Source organism: Lacerta agilis, chromosome 2 (genome assembly GCF_009819535.1).
Source record: "Lacerta agilis isolate rLacAgi1 chromosome 2, rLacAgi1.pri, whole genome shotgun sequence".
Taxonomy (NCBI): Eukaryota; Metazoa; Chordata; class Lepidosauria; order Squamata; family Lacertidae; genus Lacerta; species Lacerta agilis.
In genome coordinates, this window is record NC_046313.1 from 64,044,642 (window position 1) to 64,068,657 (window position 24,016).

A 24,016-nucleotide genomic window follows, 5' to 3' on the forward strand; every position below is an offset into this window, starting at 1 on the left:
GTGTATACTGATCTGAATGACACAGTAATAGCCTAGGTAAGGCATAGACTTGAAAGGGATATTGTAGGCACTTTACTCCAACCCCTTGCTTGAGGCAAGAAATTCAGAGGTGGCTGTCTCAGCCTCTGCTTCAAGACCTTCACTTAAGGAGAACCCAACACTGCTCATGTAGGGAACTAGCTGCTCCTATAGCTAAGTTGTTTCTCCTAATGTTCAGCTGAAACCATCTTTTCCTTTAACCCTATTCGATTAAATATTGCCCTGTCAGGCAACAGAGAACAATTCAAATATAAAAAAAATGGGGCGAGTGGTTGTGGGTTTTGTGGATTGATGCTGGAGTGCCACATGTTTAATTAGTGGTGCTTGATCTGAATTTGTTCTTACATGACTATAAATCATATATCATACGGCTCCTATTTTGTGAGCATAAACTGTCAGCCGTCCCTTTGGCAAGAAGCATGTAGATGTGTGAATTCTTCCCAGATGTCAGGAATGTGCCCCCCCCAAGAGCTCAGGAGAAGAGTTAGACTCAGAAATCGAAGTAAACGAATGAGGGGCAGACTCTGCAGATGAGAGCTGGCTGTCAGTTGAGAAAGGGCAGTTCGACCACCCTTCCTGAGGAAAACTCTGTTAGCTCTCGAGATGAAGAAGAGTTAGAAGGCAGCCAGAACATTGCTAGGCAATCAGCAGATAAGTGGAGGTCTGAGTCTGGGTTGAGTAGCAGTGGGGAGGGGGCAGGCCAGTCTCTCAGCCCTTGTGCTAGGCGTCTGGATAAGATCAGATGGCAATGGAAGGGCAAGAGGGGAAAGGTGGGAGTTTGGCGTCCTTCCTGCTGTGGGAGGGGCAAAATTTCAGAATGACCAACTATCGTAAATGCGAGCAGGTGAGAAGCCGTGCTCTGGGTGTGTCTTTTTTTTGTAAATAAACGTACACAAAACTGCCGGAAAGTCATTACTTCTTATCAGGGCTTGGTTGCCTGCCAGTGATCATTACACCACAGATGCAACCTTCAGCATAGCTTGTCACATAGATCTTCCCCAGTTTATGTGACGAGTATCCGTGTCTGTGCTAGATTTCCTGGAGGCATCTGCTGCTGGTGTGAAACCTCTCCATATGACCCTGGAGATTCTGGGTGTTTCAAGTAGCAGTGAAAGCACTTAACACTGAGCATAGGTCCTGGTTTAGTGTGCTACTGCAAACTTCTTTTTTTAAAAAATTAATCATTCCACATAAGTCTGGGAAGTCTTTATTTTAAATCAACAGATCAGGAGAAACTTGAAAAGAACAAAAGCTTGAGTGGATTAGGATGCGGCAGGATGAGATGAAAAGAGCAAGACAGAGCTGCCAGAGATGAACGGATCACGCCTCCATAGGCCGTGTGTGGCAGTGACTCAGCATTTCCCATAATGCTTAAAATGGATCTTCCCTTGACTTGCTCTAGGGCGAAAACAAGAAAATAAAACAAAGCTAATAATAATATTTAACATTTGCACAGTGTTTTCAAGTGTCTGACATATGCATTTGGTTGCAATCCATACAACAATCTGATCGGACACAGATGTGAAGCCTGTGGCCCTCCAGATGTTGCTGGACTACAGCTCTCATCACTCCTGACCTTTGGCCAAACCGGCTGGGGCAGATGGGAGTCCAAAAAGATCTGGAGGGCCACAGGTTCCCCAGCCTTGCTGTCAGATAGGTCATTATTATTAGGCCGAATGTTGCAGATGGGGTGGAATAGAAGCTGACAGAGAGCGGCTTGCTTATTGCCACCTAGTGAGTTCACAGAAGAGACAACCTTCAAACCAGGAACCTTGATTTGGAGTTCAGCTGCACTAGCTCTAGTGCCCTAAGTGGATAGCCTTAGAGAAAAAAACCTCGATTCAGTGCCTTTGCTGATCCCCCAATGTTCCAGAAATGAAATTTCTGTGGGTTTAGGGATGGACCAACATGTCCATTTTGGTTTCTCCCTTTTTTCTTGTTTTCCCAATCTTAATTTCAGTTTTCTACATTTCTGCAGCGTAGAATTTAGAATTTTCTCACATAACTCGTGAAAATTTGCCGGCATATTAGTGTGAATCTCCGCTAATGTGCACCTTTTGCATGCAGTTTTGAATAACATGCATTCTATTTTACAAGCAATTTCCCCGAAGAGGATGCATTTCTGTATGTTACTTTAACAAATGTATACATTTGAATACACACTTCACGCTAATACATGCACACCTGCTAGCAGAACTGGTGCAGCTCAGTGGTAGAGAACCTGTTTTGTATACAGAAGATTCTAGTTCCAATCCCTGACATTTCCAGGTAGGGCTGGCCTGGGAGAGACCTTTGCCTGAAATCCTGGACAGCTGATGCCAGTTGGTGTGTAGACTATACTGAGCTAGCTGGACCAATGGACCGACTCTGCATCTGGCAGCTGCCTATGTTTCCAATGACGTTGCAAAATTCAGAGAAGCATGAATTTCAAAGGATTGTTGTGTTTCAGTTCACATATTGGTTTAAGAAGTACAAATTAGGTAATTTCTCATTAAAATGCAAGCAAAATTGAAATCATTTCTCATCCCTTGAGTTGACACCACTCACTATCCTTGAGGATATGAGGAAAGGCTTGCTGGCATTGGTTCAGAGGATGACTGCCTTGAAATGTGTTATTGTACGCTGTACATTTACTTATATAGGCATGAGACAGCTCTATTATGTACAGCTGTAAATACAACAACACTAGCATTGATGTCTGAATGAGCCTATCACATTATAGGAGTCATGTGCCCCCTTCACAAAAGTAGCTTATCTCTGCTTCACTTATTCAGGAGTGATATTTTCCTACTTACATGGCTGCTCTGCAAAAGAGACATTTGTTGGTGTACGTTTGGCCATTGGAACCACATACTGGGAAGTACTCCAGGGTGCATCCTTTAGATTTGGTCCTGTCGGAAAGCTTCATATAAGCACTGCAGTCAACCTGGAAAAGGAAAAGGTTCTCTTCTTAAAACCATGACCACTTTGGCACTGCTGAATTTAAATCCTGACTGAATTGCTCTCTTCGCCTTTTTAGCCTTGGGGCAATTATGCAAACTCCAAAGCATATGCACTTTTCCTGGTTACAGAAAATGGAATCGGCTCAAGTACGTTTGTGAGCAAAGACAGCACATAACCCCAGAATGTCCTGTTTTGTCAAATCAGACCCTTGATCATTTCGGCTGTCCTCCTCTGCATCTTTTTCAGTATTCAGTTTAAGGAGTGGAAGTGCCAGAACTATACAGTAGACCAGCAACTTATGCAGTGGTTGTGTTCCACGGATAGCACATAAAGCCAAAATCATATATAATCAAAACACATTGGGTGCACTGGTGGTTGTCAAAGTCCCCCCACCCCGACCCCCGCCCCCTTTTATTTATTTTTATTTTTTTGCCAAGCATGTAAACACAGAATTCCAAGTTATAGTCATGTGTTGCCTGCAATGAAGTTCAACTCAAAGTACAGTAGAGCCATTAAAATAAATGGATCTAAGCTAGTCATGTTTATTCATTTCAATGTCTCTATTCTGAGGAGTACAGCATTATGGTATTGGAAATTTCATCTCGGATATCATTTATTTCCTAATGAACAGAACTTTGCCATTTCAGACTCCCAGATCTATGCTCTCAGCAGAAAGAATTGCATTATGTTTTGAGAGACAGTATGTCTCCTGTGATCAGGACAAGCATATTTTGTGGATTCACAAAGAAATTGTGAAGTGCAGGACTTGAGGCCAGAATACTTAAAGCTGCCCCCACATCTCCTGTCTGATCACCGAGGTCCAATGGATGTGAATTCAGGCAAGGGATCATCACATGTCTGGGACATGCATTATGAGACTTGTACTAAGAGAATATGGTTAGATTTGTTTCAGGATGTCCATTTCTCATGGTGGTGTAATGACGGGCATTTTATTTACTAGTTTCCACACAAGAGATCATGCTCAAAAATTTTATTGCTATCTAGATACCCACAGGAAACAATCAACAGATGGACTCACCTGTGGCTCATAGGAATGACGAGCATCTGCAAAAGAAAGCAAAGAAACAACAGAGATGAAAACCATTTTTAAAAACTGAATTAAATCTTATTGTGCAAAAGCTTCTCAATTTTTTATTTTCTTTTACAGTGCGAGAAAGCAAAAATAAAACAACCCGGTCCTCATTGCCCTTGGGAATACACATACAAATTCATCAAGATACATGAAATGCTGGTTCTCATGATAATAATATGAATGAGCGGAACTACGCAGGCATTCACCTTTGGCACACCTTTGGCAAACCAATCAAAGCACTGTGCTAAAAGTTCACAGAATTTGCACAACACCAGCCTTATGTGATTGTTTGTGTGTGTGGTCCTTATGTCACTCTGGCCTGGGAGGGCTGGAGAGCACAAAAAGGCCACTGTCTGTGGAGGTACCTATGTAGAGGTTTTTGAAGGCCAGTGTAGAGACATGGTGTAATTCTGCTGATGCCTCTGCTGCTCTATAAAGACTCCTGTTGTCACACTTTCTTGGCCATAGCCACATAGCTGCACCAACTAAAACAACTACCACCCCCCAGGTGGTAGCTGCAGAGTGGTCCAGGCAGCCCTTTGCCACTGTTCACCATTCTCTTTATGTTCATTTGGTTTGTTGATGCTAGGATGATGACCTGTGGATTTCAGGTTTCAAATTTTACTTTCGTTATGTCTTCACTGGGTGGTCTTAGGGTAGCCACTACCAGTCATGCTCAGTTCCTTATCTGCAAAAATGGAGATGAGAATACTGGCGTACCTCACTGGCCTTTCAAGGGGCTATTGGTATAAGAAGCAAATGCACATCACTTGTAATGAGAAAAGTATAGCATGCTCACATTGCTCATGTGCATTAAAGGTAAAGGTAAAGGACCCCTGACAGTTAAGTCCACTCGCAAACAACTCTGGGTTTGCGGCGCTCATCTTGCTTTACTGGCCAAGGGAGCCGGCGTTTGTCCGCAAACAGTTTTTCCGGGTCATGTAGCCAGCGTGACTAAGCCGCTTCTGGCGAAACCAGAGCAGCACACGGAAACACTGTTTACCTTCCCGCTGGACATGCTTTCGAACTGCTAGGTTGGCAGGAGCTGAGACCGAACAACGGGAGCTCACCCCGTCATGGGGATTCGAACTGCCAACCTTCTGATCGGCAATCCCAAGACTCAGTGGTTTAGATCACAGCGCCACTCATGTCCCAATGGGCCTATTGTGCAAAAAGGAAGCCCTAGGCTATCTCCTTTGGCCCCAAGACCTAAAAATAAATTTTATCTTTTGGGCTGCATTTTCTTTTTAATTTATTTATTTGGTTTTTCAAATTACAGTTTTACAATTACATAGAATCTCCTGGACTTCCCTCCTCCCCTTTGTGGGTCCTATTGTTAATCATTTCCTCCTGCATCTTTTATAATAATCCAAATCTTTTACATCTCCATTATATCCAAAATTCACCATTAAACTACAAGTGTTATTCTAATCCTACTAACAATTTTAACTGTTTACAATGGCTTTTAAGATAAATTATAAATTTAAGCCATTCTTTATTAAAAATTTGGTTTTCCTGATTTCTGATTCTTCTGGTCATTTTTGCCATTTTGGCATAACCCATCAATTTAATCTGCCATTAATCTGCATTAAAAATATATATCCATAAATGACATGAATCATTCTTTTCAAGATAGGTGACATTCAGAGAGCTGGGTGTATCAGAGTCAAGGTGAGTGTGAGTTATGTTGTCCTTCGGGACATAGGAAGCTGCCTTAATCTGAAAGAGACCACTGATCTATCTAGTTTAGTATTGTCTGCACTGACAGGCAGTGTATCTCCCTTTTCATAGCTGCTGCACACTGGGTCAACATCTCCATTAAGCATGAAGTAAAAAATAATTATACTCACCTGAGGCAAAGAAGCAGCAATAGAGTGCTAGGAGGAGGAACAGCACAGCTGCAGCCTTCATCATGCAGATAGTGTGATTTGATGCTGATGCTTTTGCCGGTGTCCAGTCTCCCGGTGCTCCCCAGTGACAGAATCCCTGTATTTATATATATCCAAGAAGTCTCATTCTGTGCACACTTGCAATGATGACATCTTCTCCCCCTGCCCTACTGATTTGTAGTAAATAGAAGAACTCCAAAGGTCCCGGCCTTTTTAGATATTTCTAAAGAGGTTTGGCTGCAGACCAATTTGTAGGAACAAGTGGGGCAATTAGGTGCTGCTTTGTAAACATCTGAAACTCATAATTGAGACAACTTGGCCATTTCCCATGCTGTGCAGCAGGGAGACCTGAAAGAAACAACTGCTTGACAGTAGTTACAGCCACGTAGGCTGCAGCCTGTCAAAACAGCATTTGACTGCAGGAACCATAAACACACACACTGATTAAGACTGAAAGCTATACAGATGCATTCCTCTCAGCTGCATGCGTCAGAGATACCTCCCCAGTGCTCTGCCCATAAATGAAAAGTAACGACCTAATAACCCACCTAGGAAGCCTGTTGCAGAGCAAGCTGGGCATTAGTTCTAAAGGCTGGTGCTGTGTCCACTCTTGGAACAGTGGCCTAATGCTGACACTTGACTTTGCGTTACACACACACACACACACACACACACACACACACACACACTGGACCAATACAGTGGCTCTGCTGTTCATAGAGATGTTGCAAAGAAAGTGTGTTGGTTTGCTCCACATTCGCTTGCACGTCATTCTTTTGCAATCACCTGTCAGATGCAATGAGCTCACCATAGGTGTTTTTGAGGGCTTCAGCCATATATGGAGATGGATAATCAATCTGCTAAGTGGGGGAAAAACATGAACTCCCACCTCACCTAGCCTGAGAGTGAAGCACATGCCAGTCCTTCCAAGTTGGGGTGGGAAGGGCTGCCACTTTCTTTTGTCCTGCTTGTGGGAGCAACATTCCCACAGGGCAAACAAAGCAGCTGACTTGTTGCCCCCATGGAGAAGGTCCGTGTGGACGTCAGGACACAGTAACATCATGAAGTTGCTGGATGGAAGGGCCGCTACAAAACATTAGGTGAATTCAGTCCTTTTTCTCAGGAGGTACTCAACGGTATGCAGTACTGGTGCCTCTTTTTTGTTGTTAAAAAGTGTGGCACTTACTATAACAACTTTGTGGTGAGTACAGTCACCTATTTTTCTAGGGGGGGGGAAAGCACATTGTGTTGTCCCCATTTTAGAAAAAAATACTAATATTCCCAAAAATGTTACTGCTGTTTGAATTCTTTTCTACTCCTTTCTTTATTAGAAGGGAATGGAGGCACAGCGCATGGCTTCAGATAGATGGCACCAGGATGTCTTCTAAATACCCTTGTAATTACAATAATATAACTAGTGTTGCCTGAAGCTGGGAGATGAAAATGATGAATAAGTCACCTCTCTGGCAGAGTGATGCAGTGGAAAGTCACAAAAAGACTTTTGAACTTCAAGCCATCTGCTTCTTCTTCTTCTCTTTATTCCCTTGATGTAGTTAATATCAGTGGGACCTGAACTGCAGAGAACCCTGTAGCGAAAATTCTCCTTAACTAGTGATTTGCATAAATTGATTCTTCCTGTTGCCCAAACAATGCATTGTTTTCAGTGCATCTGGCAACTAAAACAACACAACCGCCAGTCTTCCAATTGAAAACCTTGTTTATATGGTTTTATTCTCTTTGCCTTCAAGTTATGAACAGGATTTGATGGTGTTTGTCCCCTGGTCTAGCCCAATAGGCTTGGAAGTGTGCAAGAGAGTGCTTGCTCTCCTTGCCAACCTAACATGTCTACAATTTTCCTTACACATCCTTGTGTGGGGGTGGGGGTGTATAAAATTCAGAGCAAACATGCCAAATATTCAATGCCAGTTACTGGGATTTGTATTATGGAGACCAACTTTTTTTTGCCTATGCCCATTGGATTTTACATACACATGGTGTTTTTTAACCCCACATGGGCATGGAGAGACATCTAGAGTAGGGCAGATATGCAAGAAAAGTGGGGAGCTGGAGTCAGCTCTCTCTCTTTCCATGGAGTGGGCTGGACTCAATGGGAGCTATCCAATCTAGCCCAAAGTCTTTTTTTTTTTTTAAATAGGGCTATCTGAGAAACATGCATATGTACAATCATATGCATAGAATCATAGAATTGCAGAGTTGGAAGGGACCCTGAGGACCATCTAGTCCAACCCCCTACAATGCAGGAATGTGAAGCTGTCTCATATGGGGATCAAACCTGCAACCTTGGTATTATCGGCATAGCTGAACTATGCATGACATGGGATATGTATCAATGCAAAATCTGGTGCTGTATATATGCTTACAATGAGTTTTGTTGTGTTTTTATATGTGCTGGGCGCACATATAATTTCATATAATTTCAGCTGAACCATCTTGAGCAGCTGTGGAAAGGGTGTGTGTGAATCTTTTAAATGAATAGATAATAAATCTGTCTCTGAAATTTGTGAGAAAGACTTGTTGATCTGCTTTTCAGATCTGAATATCAGGATTGTGTTCGATGGTGCTGGGTCAACTTGCCTGCAGGATTAATAGGGCAATTTATTTGCTCAATGAGTCACTAAAGAGGGTTTGATGCCACGGATATGAAACACACCTACAGGGCAAGATTGGAAAATTGGAATTTTCTGTTGATGTTGAAAATCTGAACAGGAACTTTTGTGCTAGAGAAAAGCTATTTAGAAATAGTTTTGTTTTGGCTGTGAGCAGGGGCATACCCAGGATCAAAACTGGGGGGGGGGCAAGCCATGGCCGTTCAGGTTCAAAAACAAAAACAGCTTAAAAAAAACTCCCCCCCCCAAACAGAAAGCCCCAAATGGCTGAAAAACTCAGTTTCCCAGGATCCTCAGTCCTCGCAAAGGAACTACTCACCATGCAAGGGAACTCAGTTTGCCAAGCTCCCTTGCAACGATGAATCCCGGCAACGATGAATTCGCCCCCTGACACTGCCCAAGTCTCAGCCTGCATCCCCATTTGACCAAGCAGGGTGAAGGCTAGGATCCGGTCTCTGATAGGCACGCCAGCTCTTTGTCGGCATGAGGGAGGGGGAAACAGCCGGCGCAACACACACACACACACACACACACACACACACACACACACAGAGTGGCCAACTGCCTCGGCAAGAGCGGAAGAGCTCAATTGTTACTGAGATTTTGGGAGGGAGAGAAAGACCAGTCTTGAGCTTTTTTTTCCTTTTAGGATGCCGATAACCATTTAATTATTTTTTTTGCTTCGCGCGGGGGGCAACTGCCCCCCAGCCCCCCCTGGGTACGTCCATGGCTGTGAGCACACTTTGAATCCAGAACAGTGTGTGTGTGTGTGTGTGTGTGTGTGTGTGTGTGTGTGTGATATATATGGAAAACTAGAAGTGGAAAAGGAGCTTCAAACTTGTTTAGAGTGGCAGATTTGGATCTTCAGATCTGCTCAAAAAGCAAGCTCTGATATTAAGATGGCCTCTGGCTCCAACAACACACACACTCTCTCTCTCTCTCATTTTCTTTTGGGTCTTAACTATGTTGCTGCCACTATCATCATTCTGGCTGTGTATTAGGAAAAGGAAAAGAGGCAACACAGATGCTGAATTATGAGCAGACCTGTGTAGAGCCATGGTCTCCTGAACAACATGCCCTACTCCCATTTAACCCCATGCTCCTGAATTTCCAAATCACAGAAAGTATTCATAGTTTTATCTTGCACCCAACACAATACTCTATGAAACTTTTGCATGGAAGGTGTTTGCTCCTTTCCAACAGACATTTTATGAGAGCGAGAGAGATTGGAAACAGGGAAGAATGTGGAATCACCAGTCAATGGAGCCTTCTAGTGAATATTAAGCGGAACGTCCATGGGGTCATGATTAGTCGGACACGACTAAACAACAACAATCCTTTGCACCATTCTGAGTCTTCTCATCGTACAAAGAAGAGCCAAAACATTCTGCTGAGTTTGGCTTTATTGAAGATGTGTGCTGGAGACAGTAGCATCACCAGGAGCCCAAAGCGGGGAGGGGAGCACAGTAGCAATGACAGCTCACACCCCTACATAGAGCTTCTCCAAGCATTCACCAGTGCAGAGTAGAACATGACATCTCAGTGTTCAGCTGCAACAGTGAAACCTTCAAGAGCATTTTCCCATGTGCAGGAGACCGAGACTCCCATTACTTTTCCTAGAAAAATAGGATTTACACATGTAAATTAAAGCCATTCATCTGTGAAGGAACAGGATTATACATGGCAGGAACTGCTGAATAATGACATACCAGTCTACTTATGGAAGGCCAAGTTCAGAACTTTTAAGGAAGAGAAAATTCCTGACTTAATTTTCCATCACTTCTCATTTTTGATTTGTAGGGATCCTGATTGTGAGATGCTGAAATAGTCTTACTTTGTCATTTTGTACCTATATCATACCCTCCAACATGTTGAGGCCAAAAGCCGGGACGGGCGTCTTCCTGGCTATGCTCCCACATGGTGCATGTTGACATCACAATAATGTGTGTTTTTGGGCACCCTACTGAGAGCAGGGCACCCAAAAATGGGATGTTCTGATTTAATTACTATAGTTTATTGGGAGGAATAGCTGTGAGTAAAACCAGACCAGTCCATTTAACAGCAGGAGACCCCCTTGACTGCCACTAAGGGCAAGTGGAGGCCCAACACCACAGGCAACTCAAGCAACTGTTAAGGGCAGTGACATTTTTAGGGACACCAGTGAAACAGTGCACAATCTGAAAGATGCATCTTTCACATATCAAATTTTTCTCTACTTCAAAGCAACACATTTTGTGTGCCAAAGCTAAACTCTGACTCATGCAAAAATGACACCAATAGTAGAAATGGGCATTATTTGCATGCATAATTATTTTTTATCATTTATTTCTTGTCTGCCAGTTCCAGTGGGGGGCAAAGAACTCCGCAAGGCACCAAGCCTCACCTTCTCATGACTGGAAAGCCTTCTTGACTCCCATTTCATCTCATCTTGACTGTGCATTCAAGGGCCGGAAAGCTGTATCACATCATACACTGACTGCCTCTCAATCCTGCTACGATAGGGAGAGTTGTCACCAACAGCTTGGAAGGAGCCAAACAACTCCCTCTTTTAATCCTCTTGTAGCTGATGCATCATGCTGGGAAAACTCCCCTACCTGGTTTGCATAGTTATACATCCTTGTAAAGTCTTAACTCATAGAACAGCAATCTCTTGTAAACCCAGGTTGGTTGGTTGGTTGGTTGGTTGTTTTTTTTAATACCAGTGGGAATCTCTCTGGTTTGGCTCTAATATAGTCTCAGAAGATCACAAATACATTCACTTGTTGAATGCTTAAATGTGCGAACCCTATTCCAACATCGTATAGAGCTGAATTTCTTCCCGACTTCAACAAGAAAGTAATTCCTAGCAAGGCTGGATTCATTGGGGGTCTCTGGGCAGAAACATAAAGTTGGTGGAAATGTAATTTCCATAAAAGCAGAGGACATGCAAATCCTGAAAATAAGTTTCACTAACTGTAGCGTAAATGTAAAGGGGCTCCTGACCGCTAGGTCCAGTCGCAGATGACTCTGGGGTTGTGGTGCTCATCTCGCTTTACTGGCCGAGGGAGCCAGCGTTTGTCTGCAGACAGCTTCCAGGTCATGTGGCCAGTATGACTAAGCCGCTTCTGGTGAAACTAGAGCAGGGCAAGGAAACACCGTTTACCTTCCCGCCGGAGCGGTACCCATTTATCTACTTGCACTTTGATGTGCTTTCAAACTACTAGGTTGGCAGGAGCTGGGACCGAGCAACGGGAACTCACCCCATCGCAGGGAATCGAACCGTCGACGTTCTGATCGGCAAGCCCTAGGCTCAGTGGTTTAGACCACAGCGCCACCTGCATCCCAGCAGCATAGGGATAGCCAACTTACAACAGAGAGCACACATCAGTCAGTGGACATTTTTTCAGTCCCCAAGCCTGGAGCTGACCATGAAAGCAACATAACAGTTATACTTTCATCCGCGGTGCGTATAGAGCTCCCTTCAATATACTTACACAACTGCCTTGCAAAAAGCACACTTGTTTCCGTAGGTGTGGCCATCTGTGCCGCAGTGAGGGTTAGATTCCCTGGTGCAGTATGGTTCATTGTTATCAAACTCACTGCAGTCAATAGCCTAAAGGGATAAGAAACAGCCTTTAAGTGATAGTTTTCTTTATAGTTCAGAGGTACCATGTCGGGGTTTGGGTGCTGGAGCTCCTCGTGCACGGCCTTGGATTGGTTATGCACGAGGTACCAGTTGCGGGGAAAGTGGCCAGCGTTCCGCGTGCTTTTGAGCACGGTCGCCGGCCAAGCCTCACAGTCTGAAGGATGATGAGTAAGCCAATTGACGACTCCGATGAAGTGTGAGTTCCTAATTGCCTTCTTTAATGAACAGTTGCCTCGTGAAATAAAATATATACCCTGACTCTGAATAGACGGACCAATTTACAGAAAATAAAAATTTTACTTTACTCCCCCCTTTAACCCCAAAGGAAGACAGACACCGGTTGTATCTTTAGTGGCTTCGGCAGAACCCGCGTAGGCTCGTCCCCTAAGCTAAGTTCCCCTAAGCTTAAAGACCCTGCGCGCCCAATCTTCCGCGAGGCTAACTAAATAAACTAAAACCGAAATATCTTCCGCAATTCTAGCCCTAGGCTAAACCTAAAGAAAACCTAACTAAGGCTAAACCGAATGATCTTCCGCGATCTAACTCTAACTAAAGAAAAACCCATCCAACCCGTCCAGCCCGCTCCTAGCCCCTTAAACTAAACTTGACTTCAACTAAAACCCAACTAAAAGAACATAAGAAGAACGTGCGGTCTCGTGCTACTCCTCCTGCCTAAGCGGGGTGCCTCTGCCTTTTATTAGGGAACAAACGTGACATCATCATTAGTACTTTAACCAATAAAATCACTGTTGCTGCCCTCCAAAAGGGCGGGAAGCAAGTTTAACGCTCATTAACAACTTTGAACATGACCGGATCTACAAAATAAAGGCGGATTAATCTTGTAAGTGAATCACACTATTCATTCATGCTTTCACTTTCACTTTTGCGCGCAATTATACCAAAAATAGACCTTGAAAAACCCATAAAATAACCAATTAATTATGAATCCATGGCGGATCCGTGAAACGTATTCCGACATATCATCTTTCTTTTTTTGTTTTAAATTAAATTATTTTTGATTTAGTTATATAAAAAAAGAAGGTTAGAGATATCATAAGCATTTATCTGACACAAACATTACCATTTGTTTTGATATAAACCTCGACATGAAAAGGCAAACGTCGACAATGCCGACAGTGTCCACGCCAAAGTCTACATCAAGACTGTGATATAAACACTAGCAATACCATCAACATCCATCCCTTTCATAGGAGGAAATACTTGTACAATAATGTAGCAATAAAGTCATGAAAATAACAAACCACTAGCCGAACATAAAAAATGATCGATCCGATACACTATAAACCTTCTAGGCATATATAAATACTTCAATATGTAGTGTAACACAACAAATCACCTCATAAGCATGTATACTTTCGCGTGCAGCGTAAAACAACAAATTACTCCCCAAACACAAGAGAGGACCTGATACAGGTCCAAAATTAAGAATAACGGATAACGACTGCCCAAACATAAGAGAGGTCCCGATCCGGGACCCAAAATTAAAGTATAACTAGAGCTGGGGCTACATGGCCTACCCAGACCCCTCCCCCATTTTTTTTAAATTTTTTATTTGGAAACTAAGGAAAATGGATAAGGAAACATAAAAGGGTTGTGGCTCTGAGGCTACAGAATCGAGGGAACTTTAGATTCTGGACTTACCACAGCGACCACAGGTAACGGGGAACTAGGGTCCGATTCCAGAGAGGGGATTTAAGCCACCTATGTACAAGTGGTTTTCGCCACAAGAGGGGATTTAAGCTACCTATATAAAGGTGTCCCAGCCAGGATGAGGATTTAAACCATCTACGCAAGGGTTTCCAGCGAAACGAGATGGGAATTAAACCAACTACATAAAGGTCTCCCATCAACAGCAGGAAACAGAGTGAAGGGAAAAGCTGGGAACCTGGTTTACTGCCAAAGGTAGCATATAGAGGGGTATTCTTCAAAGAAAATAGGGGTACCAAAAGGGTAGGACGCCACCAGACTTGACACATATATCTTGAACAAATCCGAGAATGACCAATTCTTTGACCAAAGGAAATATTTCAAATAAGGCATATAAGTGTTACCACATTTTGAACTACAACTTTTGCAAGCACAACGTGGAGATTTAGGATTATTGAAATAAAACATATATGTATAAATATGTCTATGACTAGAACTGCACAAAGACGATGCTTTGACCTTACATAAACATTTCCATATCATCAAAATTGTGACGCTCTAAATGGAAATCGTTGCAGAAAAGCTTTGTATACATAAACATCCATATCATTAATTACCAAGCTATATTGAAAACACATGTAACATGCGAGGCGGATTTTTCAAGAAGCATACAAAATTGAAAATACAAGTTTTGTAAATACAATAAAAGTACAGGACAGTTTTAGAACTGCAAAATACACTGGCGAGGAAGATGAAGATGATGAATGAGTTGCCGGTCGTCTTCTACTCAGGTATATACGATCCTGGGACTCAGGAAAAGTTCATGGAACACAGGAAAAGTTCCTGAATAAAGTTCTGCATACGAGGGATACAGGAACATCTGTAGAGGAAAGAAGGTTAAGCAAGCAAATCATGGCGATCTGCTAGTGAGTGTGAGAAAGAGTGAAACTGGAACAAATCCAGGCAGCCAGGAACCAGAGGCCGCCCAGAGGCAAACAAAAGGCCTAGGCAGTAGGAGAATAAGGCAAACTGCCCAGAACTCAACTGGTGCTGTTCGTTGAGCACTTTTGAAGAATTACTGCATTTGACAAGGCGTTGGGCAAAAATTGCCGGGAACCGTAGTTCTCCCTAACTGGACAAACTGTAGAAACGTCTTGTTGAAGAGTAGAGGTTGAACACACAAATGAAGGCGGGCAGCTGGAGACCGTAGTTCTCCATGGCTGGGCCAAATTTTAGAAACTTCCTCTTAAGGAACAGAAACAAGTCCCTTGCTTTGAGAAACTGGTGTGTTCAGACAACGAGTTGGATATTCTCAGCATGCTGGGTATATAGAGGATACAGGGGCGTCGTTGGGGAGGGGCGGTAGGGGCGGTACGCCCCCAGTGACAGGGTGATAAGCCGCGGGTGGGGGTGAGAAGCGGCGGCCCCTCCCACGCGCTGCCGCTCCCTCCGTCACCCCGGGAGCAGCAGCGCTGCACGGACGGGGTGCTCGCTCAGCCGAGCACCCCGTCTGTGCAGCGCTGCTGCTCCTGGGGTGACCGGTGGTGCGTGGGGAGTGGCAGGAGGGGCCGCCGCTTGTCACCCCCACGCACCGCCGCTCGCTCCGTTGCCGTGGGAGAAGCAGCGCACAGTGTGTGCGGTGCTGCTGCTCCCGGGGCGACAGAACAAACGGCGGCCGAAAGAGAAAGCGGGCAGGGAAGCAAAGCCGGCGCTTAAAGCGCTGCTTTGCTTCCTTTTTTCCTCCCCTTTCGGCACTGAAAGGGGGGGGGAGCAAAGCCGGCGCTTAAAGCGCCGCTTTGCTTCCTTTTTTCCTCCCCTTTCGGCACTGAAAGGGGGGGGGGAGCAAAGCCGGCGCTTAAAGCGCCGCTTTGCTTCCTTTTTTCCTCCCCTTTCGGCACTGAAAGGGGGGGGGAGCAAAGCCGGCGCTTAAAGCGCCGCTTTGCTTCCTTTTTTCCTCCCCTTTCGGCACTGAAAGGGAGGGGGGGAAGCAAAGCCGGCGCTTAAAGCGCCGCTTTGCTTCCTTTTTTCCTCCCCTTTCGGCACTGAAAGGGGGGGGGGAGCAAAGCCGGCGCTTAAAGCGCCGCTTTGCTTCCTTTTTTCCTCCCCTTTCGGCACTGAAAGGGGGGGGGAGCAAAGCCGGCGCTTAAACGCGCCGCTTTGCTTCCTTTTTTCCTCCCCTTTCGGCACTGAAAGGGGGGGGGAGCAAAGCCGGCGCTTAAAGCGCCGCTTTGCTTCCTTTTTTCCTCCCCTTTCGGCACTGAATGGGGGGGGGGAAGCAAAGCCGGCGCTTAAAGCGCCGCTTTGCTTCCTTTTTTCCTCCCCTTTCGGCACTGAAAGGGGGGGGAAGCAAAGCCGGCGCTTAAAGCGCCGCTTTGCTTCCTTTTTTCCTCCCCTTTCGGTACTGTAAGGGGGGGGGAAGCAAAGCCGGCGCTTAAAGCGCCGCTTTGCTTCCTTTTTTCCTCCCCTTTCGGCACTGAATGGGGGGGGGGAAGCAAAGCCGGCGCTTAAAGCGCCGCTTTGCTTCCTTTTTTCCTCCCCTTTCGGCACTGAAAGAAGCCAAAAGGGAAGGGGGGGAGCAAAGCGGGCGCTCTCAAGCGCCTGCTATGTTCCTTTTTTTCCCCGGGGGCCTGGCATCGCGCTGTGAACGTGCGTCATGACGTCATGACGCACGCACGCGTCACGATGCCCCGCCCCCGGGGTGCCTCTTCGCTTCCCGCCCCGGGTGGCCAAGGGGCTAGGAACGCCCCTGAGAGGATAATAAAGAAACAGGAATCTAGCCAAAGAACCAAAAGTTCCGCCGGGAGTTATAGTTTTTCAATCAACCACTGCCAAAGTCAGCACAGAACATAACAAGGAATGTTCCATGGCTGGCGATTGGATCATTGAATAAAGGAAAAGTGGATAGATGTGAGCAATGCAGAAAAGAACAATGCACTTTTGTAACAGTGCTTGCCAGGGGCTTGTAGAGAGAATGAGCTCTTTAATTAGGGCCTCTGCTGCGACGAGCTTCTCGGATGTCAGCGGCCATTGGTCGACCCATACAGGGGGTCCTTCCTTCCATGTGAGTGGAAGTGCATGAACTGGCGCTGATGCAGAGGCCCACATCAAAAATGAGTGTGGACAACAGTTCTTGCTTTAGATAATAAGTCTCTACCCCAAAGGGTGATAGGCACATCCATAACAAGTGGACGGAGCTGCACCATGGAGCCTGAGTCTGACTGGAAGGTAATCGGATGCACGCTCTGGTGGGCGGGTTCGAAACCTCCGACTCCGAAGACTTCCTGGGTGACAGTCGTTGCCCACTGGTCAGGCCAATCCTTTCTGGCGATCACTGTGACATCTGCGCCTGTATCAAGAAGACCCTTGATCTTTCGTCCACCCATTTCTAAGACGAGATGAGGGCGTTCTTCTGTAATCTTGATTAGCGCCATTGCTGTCTGAGGAGGCAAAGAGTCTACAGGAGCTGTAGGCGTAGAAGTAAGCAAATAGAGTCTGGCAATTTCCAAACCTTTTGTTAGGACACAAGGAACAGTTGAAAATCCTGGAATCAGCAACTGAGATGAATCCGTGATTCGAACTAGGCCTGCAGTCAGTGTGACTGTGGCAGGGAGGCGATCCATCCTAGGCAGGATAAGGCAAATTGAGGTGTCTGGGAATGGACCACGAATGGATGTTGGCAATTGCTGAGCAAACCATGGATTTGAAAAGTAACAGTCCTCTGTTAAGAAGAGTGGTATACCTGGGACAGAAGATTCTTCTTGTTCTTCGTTGGCAGTGTTTGAAGATATCTTTTTGGCTTCGGGTTTTTTGCACTGCTGAAGTTGGCAACTCTGAAGCTGCTTGGCGTTGAGTTGGCAAACTTGAGGTTCCTCTGTTGGTAAAAGTTGCTGATGCTGTTGAACCTGCTGGCATTCAGTCAGTTGTGCATCAAACTGGCAGGATGGAACTTCTTCTTTGACACGAGGCAGTAGAAGTTGTTGTTCCTGATAGTTGTTTGGTTGTGGCGGGCTGAGCTTAAAAGCTGGAGGTGACACAAAGGTGTGGACATTGTTAACTGGAGTGATGCTTAAGCTTCCACAAGAGGGAGCTGGCTCACTCACTTGCATTCTTTGGCCACATGGAAAGTGATCATCAGCTGGGTTGCAACTTGAACACTGCTGTTTTATCAAGGGCAAATGTCCTTCAATGACAGATTGACCTTGATTTGAAGATGAATAAAGCTCAGGAGTTGCGAGATTGATCTCAGTAGGATGTCTTCTCAACGTTGAAGGCAATTCTGCGATCAGAGGCTTGACTGTGATTGCTTGCTGTGAAGCAGGATCAACATCAGCAGGAACTGAAGGGCGGTCAGCAGAAGGTGAACTGAATGCTGTGTTCTCTACTGGAACCCTTTGAATAGGTAAGGCAGATGATGAAACCTCTGGAACCTGAATGCTTGATGAGGTCACATCTTTTCTCTGGACATCTGAAGAGTAGATATCTCTCTGGATCACTCTTTTTTCCTGATGACCTGGATAAGGAGTAGCGTTGTTCACCTTTCTGGGATGGTTGACCTTCATGATGTTCTTGAACTTGCACCCTATTGTTTTACCGGGGCCGGGGCGCGGCCCGCAGAACCGTTTCCCTGAACTGGAGATGAGGTAGGTGATGTGTTTTGTGGATTCAAGCGACAATCATTCGCCCAATGAAATCCTTTCTGACAGATGGGACATCTCTCTGGCGGCTTGGCAGAAGGCCTTGGCGTTGTTGTGCACTGCGACCGGAAATGCCCATCGCCTCCACACCCATAGCACTTCTTGACTGGCGTAGAGCTGTCTTGACGTGGCATCTGTACCGCAGCTGCCAAGAGCTGTGCTTTGTAGGAGTGGGTACCGACATTCTGGCAGACGCGTAGCATCTCAGTCAATGTGGCATCTGGACGAGCTGCAACTGCTGTTAGGGCATTCTTGCAGTCATCATTGGCATTTTCAAAGGCAAGTTGTTTTGTCAGCATGTTTCTGGCATGACGATCTTCTATCTGGCGTTCCACTGCAACAATCAGGCGATCCACGAAGTCCCCATAAGGTTCTTTTGGACCTTGCCTAACTGCAGCGAATCCTGATACTGAGCTAGCATCTGTGCGATTGGGTAGTCTGCGCCAAGCTTTGACTACAATGTCTGCTATGGTGACAAGTGCAGCATCAGGTATGGCTAGCTGTTGATTGAGATTGGAGTAATGTCCTGATCCTGTGAGCATATCTTCTGTGGCAAGTGGCGTTGCACGTCTGGCTGCTACTTCTTTCCACTCTTGCAGGCACAGAAGAGCATCTGTAGGCGACAGGAAGGTGCGAAGAATCAACTTCCAATCAGATGGCAGAAGTCTACTAGTGGACAGTCCTTCAAGTAAACTTCTAGTATAAGGAGCTTGAAGTCCATTTTCGCGTATGGCTTTTCGCAGTTCACGTAGTGTTTCAAAAGGAATGGCTTGATATCTTGCAGGTTGTCCTCCATTAGCACGAATCACTGGAAAGATGTGCATTGGATCAGCACTAAAGTCTATTTGTCCCAAAGCTGCTTCCAAAGCTTGGGTTCTGCAGATGGGCTGCATTGCTGTTGGATCTGTAGGTGGCATCAGTGAGTTTAAATCTTCTTGATGCTTTCCAAATGATGAGCCACTAGATGGTGCTAAAGAGTCTTTGACATCTGGATGCCTTGAAGATGGCTGACTATGAAGACAAGATGGCTGACTTGAAGTTGGATGAAGACAAGATGGCTGACTTGAAGTTGGATGAAGACAAGATGGCTGACTTGAAGTTGGAGCATAAGGTTGTTGGCTCTGTACTGCAAGTCCTGGCATCTGGATCATCATTGTTTGGCTTTGCTCTTGTCTTGGAATCTGCATTGGCATTGGAGGTGCTGAAGGGTTGGTAAATTGCTGTTGTGCTGCTTGCATTGAAGCTTGGATTGCTGTTGATTGGAAATCAGCTTGCTGCAAAACTGGAGCTGCTGGCTTGAGCGCGGCCTGCAGGGCAGCAGGGTTTGCTGGCAAAAAGGCTGCTTGCTGCTGCTGCTGCTGGATCGCTGGCAAAAGCGCGGCTTGCGATGAAGGAAGCGGGACCGTTGCTTGGAGCGAGGTCCGCGGCTGCTGCTGACTTGAAATCGCTGGCTGGTAAAAGGCCTGCGATGACTGCTGAGCGACTGGCGGTGGGGCAGTCCGCGGCGGGGCTTGAAAGGCCGACGGCGTCTGCTGCACCGGCACAGGCGGCAATGAATCTGGCAATGACAAATTGGACAAGGGCGAGTGCGTGTACGACAACGGGGCCTGAACTGGCTGCTGCGAGGGGGCCGAAAATGGCACAACCGCAAGCGGCAGCACAGGGGCACTATTAAAAGCAGTATTTCCTAAATTCACTGTTCCATTAAGCAAAACATTTCTTGGAGCGATTTGTTGAAAGCAGTTTCTTACTTTGCTCCATACTAATTGTACAGGAATTCCGATTTTCGGGTTGGCCATAAATTCTAACCCGATCCTTTCCCATGAGGCTAAATCTTTCGTTCCCTCCTTAGGGACCCAGGGACAAATTTCCCCAATGGTTTTAACTAAAAGCTCTACTTCTGATTCAGAGACAGGGTGACCATTTCTTTTCAAAAGGTACAATAAATCTTCACAAAATTTTACTTGAGCAGTTGAGAGTGAGGAGCCCATTTTTTAAACACTTTTCCAAAACTTTTCCTCCCCCACCCGTAGGCTTCTACTAGGGGACACCGGTTCTACCCGTAGGCTTTAACCGAAAAACCTGGCACCCGTAGGCTTTAGCCAGAAAACCTCCGCCCCCACCCGTGGGCTTCTACTAGGGGCTACCGGCCCTACCCGTAGGCTTTGACCGAAAAACCTGGCACCCGTAGGCTTTAGCCAGAAAACCTTTCCCTCCCACCCGTAGGCTTTTTCGGGAGACACCGGCCCTACCCGTAGGCTTTGACCGAAAACCCTGGCACCCGTAGGCTTTTGCCAGACCCTGGCACCCGTAGGCTTTTGCCAGAACCCTTCCCACCCGTAGGCTTTAGGGAAGACCTTACTCTGCCCGTAGGCTTACACTAAACTCCTTGCCGCTCTACCCGGGGACCCCTTGGGGCAAAATATACGCGCGCGACTTCTATTTACACTACTTTGGGCAAGCGGTGGATTCGCGCTACTGCAGCGAAATCCTGGATAAACCGGGCCGTTATACCTCACCTCTCAATGTCTGTTTCCGAGCCACTTCCGATATGTTGCCTTTAACCGGAGTCTTCGTGGAAGCGATTTTTGACTACGCTTTGCCTCACACGGGGCACCACTTGTCGGGGTTTGGGTGCTGGAGCTCCTCGTGCACGGCCTTGGATTGGTTATGCACGAGGTACCAGTTGCGGGGAAAGTGGCCAGCGTTCCGCGTGCTTTTGAGCACGGTCGCCGGCCAAGCCTCACAGTCTGAAGGATGATGAGTAAGCCAATTGACGACTCCGATGAAGTGTGAGTTCCTAATTGCCTTCTTTAATGAACAGTTGCCTCGTGAAATAAAATATATACCCTGACTCTGAATAGACGGACCAATTTACAGAAAATAAAATTTTTACTTTACTCCCCCCTTTAACCCCAAAGGAAGACAGACACCGGTTGTATCTTTAGTGGCTTCGGCAGAACCCGCGTAGGCTCGTCCCCTAAGCTAAGTTCCCCTAAGCTTAAAGACCCTGCGCGCCCAATCTTCCGCGAGGCTAACTAAATAAACTAAAACCGAAATATCTTCCGCAATTCTAGCCCTAGGCTAAACCTAAAGAAAACCTAACTAAGGCTAAACCGAATGATCTTCCGCGATCTAACTCTAACTAAAGAAAAACCCATCCAACCCGTCCAGCCCGCTCCTAGCCCCTTAAACTAAACTTGACTTCAACTAAAACCCAACTAAAAGAACATAAGAAGAACGTGCGGTCTCGTGCTACTCCTCCTGCCTAAGCGGGGTGCCTCTGCCTTTTATTAGGGAACAAACGTGACATCATCATTAGTACTTTAACCAATAAAATCACTGTTGCTGCCCTCCAAAAGGGCGGGAAGCAAGTTTAACGCTCATTAACAACTTTGAACATGACCGGATCTACAAAATAAAGGCGGATTAATCTTGTAAGTGAATCACACTATTCATTCATGCTTTCACTTTCACTTTTGCGCGCAATTATACCAAAAATAGACCTTGAAAAACCCATAAAATAACCAATTAATTATGAATCCATGGCGGATCCGTGAAACGTATTCCGACAGTACCAGATTCTCCAGATGATTGAGGGGGCAGAGCCAAATCCCATCTGAACACTGAGGGGGGCCAGCTTCCTAAAAAAAACATAGCCCCCCTGAAACTGCCTTGATCCCTAGGAATCTGTGTCCATGGTCCTATTAGTCCTGCCATTTTGCACTCATTACAGAAACATGGGGCATTCCTCATACCAGGTTAAACAGTTTTATAACAGCCAATTCTGAATCAGGATAGCCTAACCAATGTTGTCCATCCCCCTTAAATTTGCTTGCCTTGGTCAGAAAACTTGGAAGAGCTATGTACTATTTGCTCCTTCCCCAGATGCCAACACAAAGGGAGAGAACAAGTGTGTAGGACCACGTGATTGGAGAACAATCCCTTTCAGGGTCAAGATAGGACCACTTCTCTTCACAGCAACCTAATAGTAAGTCTAGATGTGAAATGGGGCCGTACACAAGCAACATCCCAGGAGGAAATAAAAACAGCTGCACTGACCTCTCCCTCACGTTGGCTGGTAACATCTGTAACAGAAAGAGGAACAGCAAGGCTTACTAACATATTATAGACCTAATACCGAAGGAGTAATAGAATCAGAATATTGTATATAAACTGCACTTTATAAACTTCACTTTCATGAAAATATGACAGGGCAGTGTACACCATACAAAATTGCAAGAGGAGCAAGAAAAAAATTCTGCAATTGCTGCTCCAAGTTTCCCTTAAGTTAGAAAGACTGTCATTGTTAAGTACACATAATATTATACAAAAATCACGCAGTCCTGATGTGTGTAGGTAGCACCACTGCACTAGCTTAGCATTTTCTTCCTAATGTATTTATTTGCTTTGTTAAGATTTTATCCTCTCCTTACTTCCAAAGGAGCCCAGGGTGGTATGCACATTAAAAATATATATATATATACAATCCATTTATAACAGTCATATAAAAGTACAATCAGTAAAACTGTTTAATCATGTTGTTGTATGTGACCACTAAACCGTACTTGGCTTGGTGTGTGTCTAGTTGTACAGATCTGCATAAATCTTACTTGTATTCCCAAGAGTGTGTGGATGTCAATCTGTCTGATCAAGTCATTGGGTATAGTAAAAGAAAACAACGAGGAACAGCAGTTACAGTATGTCAGAAATGGACACCAGAATCTGGAGAGCTGAAGTTAACACAGCTTACAGTCTTATATAGGTGAAATGCTCAGGTGATGATGCTTTCAAGCAAGAATTGTCTTATCTTTTAATATCCCTACTGGTGTTGTCAACAGAAGCACAATTCATTTTACAACAAGCGGTAGAAGGAAAATATTCTGGTACACTCTGGAATAGCACCTCTCCCTCTAGGGAGCAGTCTTTTATGGAGACGGAGGCTGTTTTTTAAACACTTGAGTCCATTTTTTTTCCACCTACCTGAGAAGAAGCAGAATATAGCCAGGCTCAGCATCACAAAGACACCTGCAGTTTTCATTCTGCTCCTGTAAGTTGGGTTCAAGTCAAGTGGACGAGTTGTCAGTGCTGAAACTCAGGGGAAGCTCTGAGCCACCAAACTCTCCATTTATTTATACGCCCAGCACAGTAGGCCCCACCTGGTGAAAAAACATCTTTACCTTCTTTTAAGAGCAATCATTGGCCCAAGACACCAGCAGATGTTTATGGGGTTGTCGCATCCTTTAGGCATGCTGCTATATCCACAACAAGCCCAGACTACAACAATAATTATGCAAGGCACTCCTTGGAGCTTGTAATTTATCCATCAATTGCTACTTTCCATTTCCTCCATAATCATAGCCTTCTCACAGCTTGGAACTTCCCAGCCAGTCATCCAGCAGGGCAGCAGCACTGGTGACATGGGATCCTTACCAAGT

At 45.4% G+C, this 24,016-nt stretch overlaps 2 protein-coding genes across 2 annotated transcripts; both read right to left on the reverse strand.

Moving 5' to 3' along the window:
- Nucleotides 1–1,230: 1,230 nt before the first annotated feature.
- LOC117042929 (ovomucoid-like) lies at nt 1,231–6,042 on the reverse strand. The gene is made up of 4 exons (XM_033142557.1): nt 5,926–6,042; nt 4,022–4,047; nt 2,835–2,965; nt 1,231–1,437 (listed from the first exon to the last, which is right to left on the reverse strand). Exons 1-4 carry the CDS (start codon nt 5,987–5,989, stop codon nt 1,392–1,394), a joined length of 267 nt encoding a protein of 88 aa, XP_032998448.1. The 5' UTR covers nt 5,990–6,042; the 3' UTR covers nt 1,231–1,391.
- A 3,934-nt stretch (nt 6,043–9,976) lies between these two features.
- On the reverse strand, nt 9,977–24,016 carry LOC117042930 (serine protease inhibitor Kazal-type 6-like). The gene is made up of 4 exons (XM_033142558.1): nt 23,562–24,016; nt 22,641–22,666; nt 12,065–12,183; nt 9,977–10,207 (listed from the first exon to the last, which is right to left on the reverse strand). The coding sequence occupies exons 1-4, from the start codon at nt 23,617–23,619 to the stop codon at nt 10,159–10,161; spliced, it is 252 nt and encodes an 83-aa protein (XP_032998449.1). The 5' UTR covers nt 23,620–24,016; the 3' UTR covers nt 9,977–10,158.